The sequence below is a fragment of the Globicephala melas genome, chromosome 18 (genome assembly GCF_963455315.2).
Source record: "Globicephala melas chromosome 18, mGloMel1.2, whole genome shotgun sequence".
Lineage (NCBI taxonomy): Eukaryota > Metazoa > Chordata > Mammalia > Artiodactyla > Delphinidae > Globicephala > Globicephala melas.
This window is the reverse complement of record NC_083331.1, coordinates 70,397,441-70,413,307: the sequence shown is the minus strand read 5'-3', so window position 1 is coordinate 70,413,307 and position 15,867 is coordinate 70,397,441. Positions and strand designations below refer to the sequence as shown.

At 43.8% G+C, this 15,867-nt stretch overlaps 1 protein-coding gene across 7 annotated transcripts in view; it reads right to left on the bottom strand.

Moving 5' to 3' along the window:
- Positions 1-13,386, bottom strand: part of TPP2 (tripeptidyl peptidase 2) — a 68,431-nt gene extending 55,045 nt beyond the window's left edge. For all 7 annotated transcript variants that reach the window (XR_009559760.1, XM_060287913.1, XM_060287914.1 and 4 more), the window contains exons 1-2: positions 13,138-13,386; positions 5,414-5,542 (exon numbers count right to left, since the gene is read on the bottom strand). Coding sequence is in view for 6 of the 7 variants with exons in the window: in XM_060287913.1 (XP_060143896.1) it covers positions 5,414-5,542; positions 13,138-13,302 (294 nt within the window). In the remaining variant the exon portion in view is untranslated. The remainder of the gene's footprint in view (positions 1-5,413; positions 5,543-13,137) is intronic.
- Positions 13,387-15,867: the final 2,481 nt, after the last annotated feature.

Below are 15,867 nucleotides of genomic sequence, written 5' to 3'. Positions count from 1 at the left end.
TGTGAGTGTTTTTACAGTTTCTATATCTTTGCTGAGTGTATTAGTTATTGCTGTGTTATAAATACAGCAAACTTTGTGACTTAAGAGAACACACTATTTACAATCTTACACATTCCATCAATCAGAAGCTGGCACAGGTTAGCTGGATCCTCGACTTGGCTTCAACCGAGGTGCTGGCCAGGGCCCTACTCTCATCTGGCACTTGACTGGTGATGGAGTTCGCTTCCCTCTGTCTGTGAGACTGAGGGCCACTGATTTGCACTGGTTGTCAGCTGGAGGAAGGACTTCTTAAGACACAAAAAGCCCCAAACAAAAAGGCAAAAGATTGATATCCAGCTACATCAAATTTAAGAACTCCTACTCATCAAAAGACATCATCTGGAAAGTGAAAATATGAGTACAGAGTGGGAGAAGATACCCGAAACACATGTAACCCAAGGACAGGTAATCCCACAAATCATAACAACTCAGTATTAAAAACAAAGGGCAAATGAACTCGAAGAGGCACTTCACAAAAGAGGAAATCCAAACGTCTAAGCAACATATGAAAAGGTGCTCAATCATATTAGTAATTAGAGGAATGCAAATTAAAACCACAACGTGATACAGCTAGATTCCCAGCCTATAAGCAAAATTTTAAACGCCTAAAAACACCAAGTGTTATTAGCAGTGCAACTATTAAAACTCCTATATACAGCTGGTGGAAATGTATTTTAGTACAAACACTTGGAAAAACTGTTCGGCATCACCTACTAAAGGTGTATCTCTACGACTCAGCAACTCCACTCCTAGAGGTACACATCCTAGAGCTATCTGTACATGTGTGCACAGGATTTGTTTGCAAGAATGTTCTCTAAAGAACTGTTAGTGAGAGCTCCAAACTGGAAACAACTCAACTGTTCCCCAGCAGAATGGACAGAATGTGGTACATACAAACTATGTCACAGGCACAGCAATGAAACTCAACACATCATCGCTCCATGCAAATCATGGCTGAACCTCATAAATCTTGCAAACACCCAGGAAAAGAAGACATGAAATGACACACAAATGAGGCCATTCATATAAAGGTCACAGTAGGCAAAACTAACAAATATATTCCATGTATCCACATAGAGGTGGTAAAACTGTAAAGGAAAGCGAAGAAGAGATCACAAAAGTCAAAATGCACTGTGATCTGGAGAACACAGAAAGCTTCTGAGGCCTGGCAACGCTCTCGGTCTTATCTGGGTGGATAAAATGGCGTCTGTTTAAATTACTCATTAAACTGAACATGTGTGTTTCATGCACTTTTCTTCTTGCCTGTACAATTTACCATGAAAGGTGTTATCCTTCTATTCACTCTTTTGCTTCTACCTGCTCCTACGAGTACCGCTGGCCATAAGTAATGGACTGCCAGTTTCTCAAGACAGCTTAGAACAGCATCCTTAGAGAATGAGACGGCAGGAATCTTCAAAGCACCTAACTGTCGTTGATCTTAAACTGGTAGAAGAATTAGACATTAACCGTCAGCAGTTTACAGGCTATTTGGAAGAAGCAGAAGTAGAATACAGGTATTTGACTCATTTTAAAGCACGGTTAAATCAAAGAAACTTGAAGACTTTACTGTGTTGCTTTCTGAAAACTCTGTACTAAAGAGTTCTGAGAAATCCCACTAGCTAGAATCCCAGTGACTAACAACATTATTCTGTTTAATGACTACTGCAAAATATCTGAACACCTGCACATGCTTGAAAAAAAATTAACTGAACATGTGTGTAACTATGGTCTGTGTATGGCTGGAGAAGGGAACTGTAACCAAGAAGACGGGTGGAAAGTTGGTATGAGGACCAATTAGTCCCCTGCTGCCTACCCCCACATCCTGCATGAAGGTGATGAGAGACAGCTGGGATGTGAACACTCTAGAGAGGTCTATATCCTCTCTAGAGAGGATGGGAGAGAGGACGCACAGTGAAGAGTCTGCAAGAACTCTCCCCGGGTGCCTTTCAAGGCTCAGGTCCCCAGATGCTGAGGGCCAGGCTCCTCTCTCACTCCTCTGCCCCCAAACTCCAGGCCAAACAGGCGAAGGTCCTCTTTGAGGGAACTGGGCATCTCAATGGAAAAAATATACCATATACGGAGATCCTGGGGCCTCCCATGATAGTATCGTGACCCTACAGTGAGACCCACACCACAGACTCTCCACAAGCAGGGAACTTCCAATCACCTTTCATGTGCCACTAAATCAGAGACAGCTGCGGTGAGGGGACACCCGAGGAAAAGCGCTCAGGTCAAAAGCAAAGCACACGGAAGAACAGGCCGGGGAAGCAGGAGGAGGGTCGGGAGGAGGTGAAGGAAAAGGAGAGCAAGATCAGGAGAAAGAGGGAGGGCGGGAGGAAGCAGAAGGTGAGGAAGAAGAGGAACAGAAGAAGTCATGAGACAGAACTTTTCAAGACAATGATATTCTCGCAGATAAAACACTGTATACATGACACAGAAATGTGCTCTGAGGGAACATGAACAGACTTCCGCAATTAAAAATTGGCAAAATTCAATACATGAGCTAGAAGAAAATGTTGAGAACATCTTGGAACTCTCTCAGGAAGGAAAAAAATCAAACAAAAGCAATGAAGAAAAGGTAGAAAACATAAGAAAACTGGAGGATCAACTAAAGAGGTCAGTGTCTGCTTAACAGGAGTCCCAGATAAAAGAACAGCAAAAAAGTGGGAGGAAGTAACCCAAGAGACGATGAAAGAAAATTTCTCAGAAATGAAGGACCAGAGAGCTAAACCCTTTTCTTCCACTTTTAATTCTACAGATAAAGTCTAAAACTAGAGGGTAAAAATTAGAATAAAAAGTATTTTAGCTTGTCATTTAAAACTCTGAAGATAATATATCAAAGCCTTAACCCTGGTTGAGCAGGAATTGGTGGTGATCCATGGAAAGGGGAGTGAACTTTTCTTTAGAAGCCTTGTAGAAGGTTCTTTAAACTACGTAGACATATTGGATACAATTAAAAATTAAATTAAAAAAACTCACTATACTGATGGGCTGAGAACAGTTAATAGCACAGCTAAAGAACTATATCACCAAGTTGAGAAAGGATGTAAATACCGATCTATCGATTTTCTGATCTTACTTCACAGCCATGTATACAATACACTAATTCTACCTTTAAGCACTAGTAACATTACAAGTGTGGATGGTTTATCTAGAGCATGGGCTACAACTATTCAAAAATAGATTTTTGAGGATACTATTGATACTTTGTATGATTCTAAATCTGCCTGACTTACTAGGAATGCTCTCTAGTTTCCCAGAGTACTGTAACTCACAGGAATCCCAGGTTTCTCTTTGAAACATACTCTAAATAACAAGTTGACTTGGGAAAGACAGGCAAAACTAGAGCAATTCAGATGTGCAGAAAGTCATTTCCCTGCAGTATTTCTTTTTAAAGCACATGGTGCCTTTGTCAGCTTGGGCCACCATAAGAAAATACCACAGACTTGGTGGTTTAATAACAGACATTTGTTTTCTCAGTTCTGAAGGAGCACGAGATCAGGGTGCTAGCATGGTCGGATTCTGGTGAGACGCCCTTCCTGGCCTGCAGGCATGGCTTTCTCATGGTGTCCTCACAGAGCAGAAAGAAAGCAAGCTCTCCCTTAGAAGGGCACTTATCAAGGCGTTAATCCCATCATGAGGGCCCCTCCCTCATGACCTCATCTAACTAACACTAATCACCTCCCAAAGGTCCCACCTCCTACTACCATCACACTGGGTGTTAGGGCTTCAACATACGAATTCAGGGGTCACACATGCAGTCCACAACACACGGGAAAAGAAGCAAAACTGGGATATGAATGCCTGCCATCTGCCTGTGACAGGCAGCGGAACTGTGAACATAAGGAGATACTACTCCTGTGATTATGTTATGGGAAGTAATATGGCAAAGGTGAAGGGCTTTTTCAGATGCAATTAAGGTCCCTCATCAGGTGACTGAATTCATCAAAAGGAGAGTGCCCTGGTGAGCCTGACCTAATCAGGCAAGCTCTTTAAAAGAGAGACTGGGGTCACCCCCGAGGTTGCAGAGATTCTCCTGCTGGCCTTGAAGAAACACGCTGTCATGAACGAATTCTCCCAACAACAAGGTGAACCTGGAAGATGATCCTGAGCCTCAGTTGAGACCACAGTCCCAACCAACACCTGACTGAGGTCTTGTGGAACCCTGAGCAGAGGACCACAAAGTCGTGCCCAGACTCCTGGCCCACAGAAACTGTGAGATAGTAAATGTAGGAACGTATGTGGTAAGCTGACGTTTGTGTTAATTTGTTGTGCTGCACAGAAAACTAATACACTGCCGTGACGATCTTACCTGAGAGACAAGGTCTAAACATGATTCAGATAGATGGTAAAAGATGGGAAGTTAAATATAGCTCTTTAGATATCTAAATGACCACAAATTTACCTTCCAAACTAATTCTGCTTATTGTTTGAAAAGATAAGAGTACTGAAACACAATCAAATTCTTGCCATCTAACAAACCCATTAGCTAATATCTCATGAACTGCTTTATGTTTGTTTCCTAATCATCTTTCATGTTAGCTTACCCCAGCCTTTCTGCCAAGTACATGGAATAAGACAAGGTCAGATATTTAAGTCCACAAATATTAAAGCCTAAATATTTCAAGTTCAAGTTCCCAGAAGGGAAAAGTGGAAGGCAAAACTACATTCTCATCACTTTTCCCACCTTTCCACTTAAAACTTAAAATTTTTAGAATACAGCAGCCATACTGGAAAAAAAAAAAAAAAACCCCAATTCCAAGCCCACTATCAAACAACAAAAACAATAACTTCCACTAAGATGGACCCTAAGGGTCCACACCACCTGGTACCCATGCCCTTGTAAAATCCCCTCTCTGTAAGCGTGTGCTGATCTACTGACTCACTTTGAATGAAAAGAACATGGCAGAGGCAACAGGCACCACTTCCAACATCATTTTATAAAGGGACCAGAGCCCCCACCTGGGCTCTCTCTGACTGCTTGCCCTGGGGAAGGCAGCTGAATGCTGTGAAGCAGCCGCATGGAGAGGCCCATGTGCTGAGGAACCAAGCCTGCCAATAACCACAAATTCCCCTTCCCCAGCCACATCGAGCCTTCAGATGAAATCACAGCCCTGGCCGACAGTTAGCAAGCTCAGGAGAGATCTTGAACAGAGGCACCCAGCTAAGTCACATCCAGATTCCCAACTCACAGAAACTGTAAAATAACAAATGTTTGTTGTTTTAAAGCATGAAGTTTTGAGGTGATCTGTTATATGGCAATAGGTAACTAATACCATACCATGAAATGTAAGGTAAAAACGTAAAATGCTTTGAGGTGATAGTACAAAAAAAAAAAAAGAAAAAAATTCAATAAAAAGATAAAAGCTCCAACCTTAAGCACTCTTCCTGAAAGACCAATAATTTCACCATCTTTTGGCTCTACCACTGTAGCAGTGTTCACATCACCACTTCCTGTTGTGTCAATGATATCAATGATTTTTGGTCTTCCATCAGTTGTAACCTGAAAATTAAGAGACAATTAAAATATGAATTATAGATTTTAGTTTTTATCCTTAAAGCATTGCCAGCTCCCGTACGTGTGTGTGTGCATGCACATGTACCCATAACTAAAATATCCTATAAAATCTGCATTCATTTTAAAAAGAGAACTGAAGTTTTAAGCCAAAAGCCTGACAGATACTAACGAGAAGATTTAGTTACAGAAAACAGCACAGAATCCTTCAAGTGGTTTCATGTGTTCAGGTAGATACTTCTTGGGCACTTACCACAGGCCACACTCAGTTAGGTGTCAGGAGTACAGCAATGATCAGTACACAAAATTCCTGACCTCACACACTCTGTGTTACATGGAGTCAATCAACAAGTCAAATATATAACACGTCAGATGGTAATCACTACTAGGAAGAAAATCAAGCAGGGAAAGGAGACAGGTGGTATGGGGCTTTCAATACTAATTAGGCTGGTCAAGAAAGGTATCACTGAGAAGGTTAACATTTGAGAAAAGGTCTGAAGAAAGTGAGTTTTTTGGTTGGACAAAACTTTAAGGGGAAAATGTTCAATAACATTTCATTATTGGAGGTCACACTAACACTCAAACTTCTTAAATCAAGTTCAAACTTAGCACTCAAACTTGTCTCTCCCCAGGCCTTGCCATCTCAGGAAGCCAACACACACCCAGCTGCTCAAGCCAGAATCTTACAGAGTCCTCAGATTCTTTAGTTTACTCCTCACAGCAAATCTCTCAGGAAGTCCTCTTCCTTCTACCTCTAAAGTACAGTTCAGACCCACCTTCCCTTGATTCTTCACTACTGGTGTCCTGAACCTCTCCACCACCACCACTTCCTGCTCATACACAATGCTGGCTCCCAGGAGGCCTGCCACAAGCAACAGCAAAGCCAGTCGGGTTGTGGCAGTCCTCCACTGAACACCCTCAGTGGGCTCACAGACATCGGAAGCAGACCCTGCCGAGGGTGCCAGTCACTCCCGCCTCTGACCACCTGGTCTCCTTTCAACTCCTTGGACGCGGCCACCTTCCTCCTGCCTCATGACTTTCTGCGCCAGGTCCTTCTGCTGGGAATTCTCTGTTTCTTCAGTTGTTCCACAGGTATCCCAGTCTCACCTTTCCATTTTCTAGTAAAATACCGCCCCCTTCAGAAAGGCCTCCCTGATGATCTCATTTACCTGCTTGTCATCCTAAGCCTGATTACTCTTTCTCACTGTACCTTGTTTCCTTCACAGAACTTAACTCAATTCGTAATTACTGTTTGTGACTCTTTACCTGTTTGCACTGTCAGAAGATAAGCTCCATAAGGGCAACGGCTATGTCTATTTTATTCACCAAACTACCCCAAACCTAGCAGTGCCTGTTAGGTACTCAAGGCATATGGGATTGTTGGATGGCCTGACACAAACTACTTAGCATTAAGATTGATTTTCCTCAGCTGTGGTTTCTTGGTCAGCCCCAGACTTTCATTTGGGCCATGCTGACTGCTACAGCTAACAGTAATACTGAATATCCTTATTGCCTTTGTGGGAAAAACTATTTTGGGGCTCTTTCTGGGCTAGCTTTGCAAAGGGAATTTGCAGCATTCAAGATATACATGCTGAGTTACCAGCAGGAATCAGGTGTGGAGACACAAAAAAGACAGAAAAATGAAGACCCCCCCCCCACCCTCAAGAGAGAAACAGGAATGTAAAAAAATGCCTATAGTGTGACAAGAGTAGTCTTCAGATTCCTTTTCCACCTGGAGAATTCCCCCTCTTTAAGACGAAGTGTAGTGTCCATCACTAGGAGTCTTTCTGGTCTCACGCCCTCCTCCCCAACACCAACTGCAGTGTCCTCAGAGCTCTGCAGTTAGGGTGCACCCAAAAGGAGGTGGGGGAATTCACTATGTGGAGGAAACAAACACACGTTGTTTTTTTTTTGACAAGGCAAAACTAGGGGGTGGCTGGTGGATCCCGGATCTCACTCCAATCATCGACCAACTGGGGGCTGACAGCTCTGTCAGGGGCCGCACAGCTGTTATTTTTATGTATGGTAATTCATCAGCTGGATGTTCATTTCTGGGGGGGCTGTCTATACTAGTAATAAGTATTCTAACATACTGAGAAGGCTCAAAATCATAATTAAACAAAAATCACTGCAGAAATCATACCAAACACTGATAAAATTATGATAAAACTTAAATCAGGGGCTTCCCTGGAGGCACGCGGTTAAGAATCCACCTGCTAATGCAGGGGACATGGGTTCAAGCCCTGGTCCGGGAAGATCCCACATGCCGCAGAGCAACTAAGCCCATGCGCCAAAACTACTGAGCCCGCAAGCCACAACTACTGAGCCCACGTGCCACAACTACCGAGCCCATGTGCCACAACTACTGAAGCCCACGTGCCACAACTACTGAAGCCCGTGCACCTAGAGCCCGCGCTCCGCAATGAAGAGCAGCCTGTACTCGCCACAATTAGAGAAAGCCCACGCACAGCAACGAGGACCCAATGCAGCCAAAAATAAATACATATATAAATAAATTTATTAAAAAAAACAAATCAGACACTGATTTTGAAGGGACTGGCTAGTATCTTTAAGAATAAAATAAAATGAAAATAGAGGAATGAAGAAAAATGTAAGAAAATCTAACAAAAATAGAAGCCACTAAGAGGAAGTTAATACTGTCCTATAAAGTTAAAACTAGCCAGATCATGTACTAAGACCATAAGCAAATAATCTATTTTAAAAATGTATTCCAAATAAGCACATAATTTGAAAGCTACACCACAGCCCTAAGAACACAAACCATTTGTCTTCGCTTTCTCGTTCAATGACCAAACAACTTCGGTGACTTGAGATTGAGAATCACAAGAGATCACTAACAAGTCAGACACGGATCCCTCTCATTAGAAACCTCATTATGAGTGTGAGCAAAGGAAGAAAGCCTAACGGGATTTAGTGGTTTACTTACCATCTACAACTGCCACAAGCTTTACTCACTAGGATCTCTCTCTCTCTCTCTCATTAAAAATTCTCATACATGCAGTTACTCCTTCCTTCAACCATTAGGTAAAGGGAACCACTCCACTGGAGATAAGAAGATACAAGAGGGAGTTTAGGGTTAGGAAGGACAGGTTTTAAAAAGGCAAATCAGCTGAGAATTTTGCAGAGGCGCTCTGGGAGGAGGCCAGGAAACTGAACTGCTAACACTGGAACTCTATCCCTCATCTTTGAGGACGGGGAGGGGTACCATGGGCCTGAAGGCACAGTTACTATGCGGAGAGCTAAGGTGATAAGCCCTGGGAACGGGGTGGGAGACTGAGATGCTTACTGGGCGCCACTGGCCGAACAGAACAGAAATGGCCCAAAGATATTCTCCCCAAACATCAAGAATCTACGTTACTTTGCGTCTCCACTGAAACAGTTACAGTGAAGTTGGTGAGGGTTTGTAGAGGATTGGAACAAAAAGGGGAAGGTTCGCAAACTATCCTGCACAAGCCAAAGTGAACGTATAAGCATCCACTTGAAATTTCAGGGAAGATACTGAAAATACTCCTTTAAGCAAAGAATGGTATGTCATAAACAAACACTATTAAATGACTGTTATTCTAAGAACATAATGATGAATGAATAAGACAGGCTTTGCTTTCAGAAAGCTTACAATCCAGTTGGGAAGACAAATGAGAAAAGAGAACAGGACTTCCCTCGTGGCGCAGTGGTTTAGAATCCGCCTGCCAAAGCAGGCGACACAGGTTCGAGCCCTGGTCCAGGAAGATCCCACATGCCGTGGAGCAACTAAGCCCGTGCGCCGCAACTACTGAGCCCAAGTGCTGCAACTACTGAAGCCCACGTACCTAGAGCCCGTGCTCCACAACAAAAGAAGCCACTGCAATGAGAAGCCCGCGCACCACAAGGAAGAGTGGCCCCCGCTCGCCGCAACTAGAGAAAGCCTGCATGCAGCAACGAAGACCCAACACAGCCAAATAAATAAATTTATTAAAAAAAAAGAGAACAGCAATATAGGACGATAAATAATAATGATAAGGACAGTGTCTAGGAAAGCATGTAAGAACACAAAAGCCAGCTTGGGGGAATCAGGAAAGGCTAACTGAAAGGGAGGTAATAAAACTTAAATTAATGGAGAGCACCCACTATTAGTAACCAAGTACATACCTATGATAACTTCCTTACTGTACTCCATTATATTTTAGTGAAGGTAAAATTAGAAAGACTTTTACAGGACTACTTCCTCCTTCCCAAACTATTTTTTTCCCATGAGGAAATTGTGGACATTATCACATATATACATTTTTTTTCCATTCAACACAAAATGTTACAAGCACATTTCATACAAAATGAATTTGGATATATGCTTTCAAGGAATTTTAACTGAACCAGGAAAAAGGTATATAAGCCGATATACTAAAATGAAACATTTTAGGGAATTCCCTGCCAGTCCAGTGGTTAGGACTCCGTGCTTTCATTGCTGAGGGCCTGAGTGCAGCCAAAAAAAAAAAATTTTTTAAGTGCTATAGGATATGAAAAAATTGCTATGAGAGCAAACTAAATAACTGTCACCAGGGACTGGGCCTTACTCCTCTTTGAACCCCCAGGTCCTAACACAGTGGTTGGCACATACACATAAATACACAGTGGGGGGCTGAATTAATATCACTAGATAACCCCAAAGGTAACAGGTGAAGGCCCAGCTGGTCTTAAGGGATTAAGTAGGCGTTTACAGGTGATTGTAGAAGGCCTGCAGGCAGATTAAACCCCACATGCAAAAGCATGTGTTGGGGAAAGACCTGGAACATCTGGGTGAGAGCAAAGCTGTGAAATGCTGTTGGTGGAAGCACAGGCGGGGTGCTTCAATGGTGGGGCGGAGTGGATGTGGACAGAAGTAGTGGGATGAGAACCGAGGCTACGCAAAGAGCTGGAGCTGAATGGCAAAGAGCTGTGCAAAGTTCAAATCTGGGGGTTTCAACGCAAAGACAACTGGGATGCCCAAATAGTTCTGTTTTATATTAAGCAAAGGTGTGATGGGTTGTTTTGTTTTGTTTTTTAAGGAAAGTAACTTTGGCCATGTGAAGGGTGACCAATGGCAGCCAGGAGACCCGCTGGCTACCATGGGTTTATTTCCAGGTCCAGTCCAAGCCCCATCTCTTGTCCGCGAAGCCTGATTGCTCCAGCTCTCACTGGTCCCCTGATCAACTTCTGTTAACAGTTACCTGCAGGACTACATCATCTCTTAACGCAGAATGTTAGGGACCTGGCAGGTGCCTGAATACTTGCTGAGGAAAAGACTTAATCATTTATTTAATTACTCCTCCTCTCATGCTGGCCACCCTCTACATTTAACGAAGCCTACACGCTATCACAAGAGAACTGGGCCCAAGGCCGTCACCGAAGAATGGGACTAGAATGGGACTCCCCACTGTGCTCCTGAAAACTCTCCCTTGCACCCCTAGTCCCCTACTCAGACACCACCTGCCTTTCCAAATGTCCAGTTCAACCTCCTCTTCCCATTTCACTCTTTCCTTCCACTTTATTTCTATCCACCGCCTCATCTTAATGATGTATACACAGATCTACAAGACACATTTGTTAAAGGTAAACGGGGGAAAAAAACCTTAAAAATTCACTCATGTTTGCAAGCCACCTTAGTGAACTTCTTTCAGATGGCCATGTTTAGGTCAATCTCTCAGAGTTCAAGTTAGAAGATAAGAGTTATGTTTTCATTTTACTTCAAATATGTTGTTGCTCAAACATTTATTATTACATGCACATAATATCTAATGCGTATTCATCCTTCAGAGAGATGGTGATTCAAGATCCAGCATAAACTCCCTCTACTAAACAGCCTTGCTTAAAAAAATCAGTGTTTGTTTAACACTTTCCATGAGCACTTTAAGAAGTCACATGTAATTAATCGCCTCAATTTTCAGAGCAACACTGTGGGATGAGAATTACTGCTACTTGATAGAGAGAGTGATGGAATTATCTGATAAGCAGGTCCGGGAAATTCTACAAAAGCATTTTTACTGAGACACTACTCCTCCAAACTCTTCTGATCCCCTTATTATCCGGACAAAAGAGCCAGTGACCACTTACTCCAGCTGTTCTCCTCCCACTTATCCCTATAAAAAGTAAACACACACCACACCAGAATGGAAACCATTACTGCACTGTAATGAAGCCTCAATGAGGTGATAGCTGTCACTGCTGTACATCTTCGGAGCTCTTAAGAAAACTGGACAACCAGAGCTACCAGGAGGGAACGCATCACCTGCTCCTCTCTGATGCACCAGAGCTGCCTGACAGGGCCACCATGAGGGGTCCTGCACTCCAGAGTGCTGCTGAAGAATGAACAGGAGGGAGCAACGTTCCCAGAGGGATTCTCTACAGAGTCGGCCTGACTGGGAACCGGACCGGTTCCCTCCCCACCCACCCCCCACCCCGGCATTACATCCTAACTTCCAAAATGCTACCTCAGTTATACAAGAGCACAATAAGGGATGCAGAGGAGGGAGAGGCATGGGGGAGGAGAATTATTAAACTTCAGGGTTTTAAGAAATACAGTGGAAAGACTGATACAAGGAAGAGATCAGCGTACAGGAGGATTAGATTAGACATTTGGGAGATGAGTCTTGAAACTGTGAAATTGTTTATTGCTGGGTTTCGGTGTACGGCTCAGGCTACTAAATTTACAAAAGTCAAACTTTGAAGACTTTAATGAGAATGCTTTCAACAGAGAGACACATTTTAAAAAATTACCTTTCGGCATGGTACCTTGATCTAACGATTTCAAAGGTGGCTAGGGCAAAACAAAATAACTTTAAAAAATCATGAAGTATGTTGTCTTACATTTTGAGGCTGAAAAAAAAAAATACGGAAGGATAATTTAATGCAGTCTGAAGAGTTCGCCAAAAACAAAGTTGGGTTCTTCTTTATATCAAAGACTAAGCCATGCGTTTCACTGACCCTAACAAGTACATTGCGGAAGAGAGTTAAAAATAGAATACATGAAACTACCAGAGGAAACAATTCCGGAAGTTGACCGAGTTATCTTCTTGAAAGCCGGCTTTCGTGTTTCAAGATAAACTATTCCTCCCCAAACCAAACTTCCCGAACGACAGCAATAAAAATGAAGTTCTGATAGGTCATTTGCCCCTTCCCTGTTTCCTTCCCACCCCCCGCTCCCATGAATAACAAAACAGTAAAATCCTCCTTTGCAAATAACAGGCACCCGCCGGTTGGTGCCCAAGACACGAGGCACCCGCGGAAGAAGGCGGTGTGCTGGGCAGAAGCCCGAGGGCCCGGGCCTGGAGGCGCCTGGGTAGGAAGGGGCTTCCTGGGCGACCGGCGGCCCCGGGCGCCCCGACCAGCCGCTTTTGTCTGGGCCGGGATCAGGGCCCAGCCGGGGCGCCCGGCCGCCGGCCCCTCGCACCCCGCCCCCCGTCGGGCCCTCCACCTCCTCCCGGCGGCTCCCCCTCGGCCGCAGAGCGGGCTTCGGCCTGCGAGGCTCCGACGCCGCGTCCCCTCCGCGTTCCCGGCCCGGTGGCAGGCCGCCCGCGCCCCCGCGCCCGGGCCCTCGGCGGCTGCCGCACCTGCATGCCCGGAGCCCCGGGGTCGACTCCCGTGTCCAGGACGGCGATAAGCACCCCCCGACCGTCATACTCCGGGTAGCGGCAGAGGAAGGACGCGGCCCCAGTCTCTTTCTTCGGGAGGAGGCCGTGGAAAGGGAAGGGCTCCTCGTTCGCTGCGGTGGCCATGGACGCAAGCTGGAGGGCGAAGAAGAGGCAAACTGCCAGGTTGCGCGCGGACGAGCGACGCGAGGACACCCGGGCGGCCGCGGGCCTGGGCGGGGGCGAGGGGCGGGGCCAGCCACCGGCCAATCCAGGCCCGCCAGGGAGAGGCGGCCAATCGCGCGCTGTTACGTAAGCCAACGGTGCCGCTCTCTGGAGCTGGGCCCGAGTGTTGCCCGGGCCGCAGAGAAGGAGGTGGAGTCGGAGGCGTTGTTGGAGGCATCAGTTCTCGAACCTGGGGTCTTAAAGAGACTCGAGTTTGGGAATTTTAGGGGACGGCCGGCTCCCAAGCCAAGGGTCCGCATGTCCCGGGCCGAAACACTCCTCCGGGAACGGGAAAGGAAACGGGCTGCCAGTCTGTTGTAACAGGTACCTCCCGCTGGCAAGCGATGGTTTCCGAACTTGTGGTTGTGGACTAAACTTTTCGGTCAGCTGCTGCAGAATCCCCGGTTGCCCCGAGGAAAGGGAGCCAACTCACGCTCGCTAAACCCCTAGGAGTGTGGATTTTGGCGAAATGCCGGTACAAAAATTTTTGAGAGAGAGTTCTTTGATTCAGTGGTGTAGGGATTGTGTTCCCCTTTCTCGAGTGTGTCCCTTTGATGGGGGGGATGTGGGGGCGTATAGGGTGTGGATGGGCCAGAGCTGCCATCAACAGGAAGTGGGTTGTAGGCCGTTCAGTCGGCCTCGTAGCCAGTAACAAATACCAGGCTGAAGTGGGCCCCTCCTATCCTCATTGCTCACCCTGGGCTTCCGGGATTTCTGAAAAACATTCTTTTTTTTTTTTGTCACTCTCTCTTTAAATTGATGTTTCTGGTTGGTCCTGAAGGTTCTCCACTCAATTATCGAGCCAAAATTTGCAGTTTTTCAGATTAACAGTGGCGACTATCAATTGCTCCGTGCTGCACTAGTGGCCCTTAATGATCTTTCTGTCCGCATTCTTGCCAGGGTAATCTTAGTGTTTTGTGTGGATGTGCCAGCGACCCCTTTGGCAATCTGGCTGGGCTTATGGACACCTCAGAACAATTTTAAACTCATAAAATTTAATATATAGAATTACTCCGGAAATTATGTTGAAATAGTTATCAAAATATGAAAACCAACTTTATTATATAGCAAGTTTTATACATATAATTATATGTATGCTTCTGTGCATGAAATAACAGGAGGTAGCACCAAATCTAATAAGCTCCCATAATTTCAAAATAGTAAAGAGCATAAATAGTATTTTGACACACCTGTAACGTACTGTGATAAACATTTTTATTGGTGAAACAGTAACAAACAGTAACAGCTGATACCACTCTGGTTATTACCTACATCTATAATTGAAGGGAATATTTAATTAAAAGGTTAGCGGAAGTAAGGATGTATTTTTTTTCCTACTCAAGTTTTTGAACCCCATCAGATTCTATTATGGACTCCAGGTTAAGAATGCTTGGTGTAAAGGGAAATTCTATGTACACCAGTTTCCAATCCATAGGATTGGGAGATTCTCCACTAAATCTCAAAAATTACTGTAATGGCTGTGCAATTTCTTTGAATTGATTACTTGTCCATTTCTTCTATTCCATAAATCTTAGAGAAGCGTGTTCTCTTTAGTGGAGAGGAAATGGAGAATAGTTAATGTTTTCTTTCCTACTCCCAACTGTGTTTATGTTACCTCTAGAAAAGGGCTTAAAATTAATGGTAAAGAAAAGACATACAGAAGATATCCAAATAGAAATGTAGTGACAGAATGGAATAGCTTCCAGTTTCAAAGGAACCGGTAGTCCAGTTGCTTCATTTTACAAATGAGGAGCAAAGGTAGACAGGTTTACTGGCTGCCACGGGTTATGAAATGGAGTTAGTGAAAAAGCTGGATTTCTGTTCTCATAGTCTGCCCCCAGTATTTTCTACCACACCTGTTGTGCTCTCCGACCAGAGTGTCACCCAGTGAATGGATGGTGAATGAACTGTTCATTGTGAAACCAAAGTGGCAGACTTTTTATTAGACTCCTATAACAATGTTCTTTAAAAAAAAATTTTTTTTTCTTACGGCTCCCATAAAAATGTTTTAGAAAAATTACGTACCCTCTTGTATAGTTTTAATATAACTTTTGAAATTTGTCGTCATACGTTCAAGAAATTATAAAGGATGTGATATCTGGCATTTTATAAATATTGACATTCTTTAATGAAACCTCTACATCATTCATTTAAATATAGCCAGTTGAATGTTACTCTTTGATATCTGCCATTCTATTTATATACCTGAACTTATTCCATTTAAAATCAGATATTTGACATCACTATTTCTTCTTGAAATTTTATTAACATTCTACACAGAATTTTATCCTAATGTAATTTACATCTATGATGGAAAGTCCTATTGATCATTTATTATTATCTGCAACAAAAATATGTATGTTAATATTTAATTTAAAATTTTTTCCTGGGATCAAAGTGTTAAAATTTTCCTTTTGGATTATCTTTCAATTACTGGAAAGTTGATCAAAAGGACATAAATAAATCTTAAGCTTTGATAAATATTTG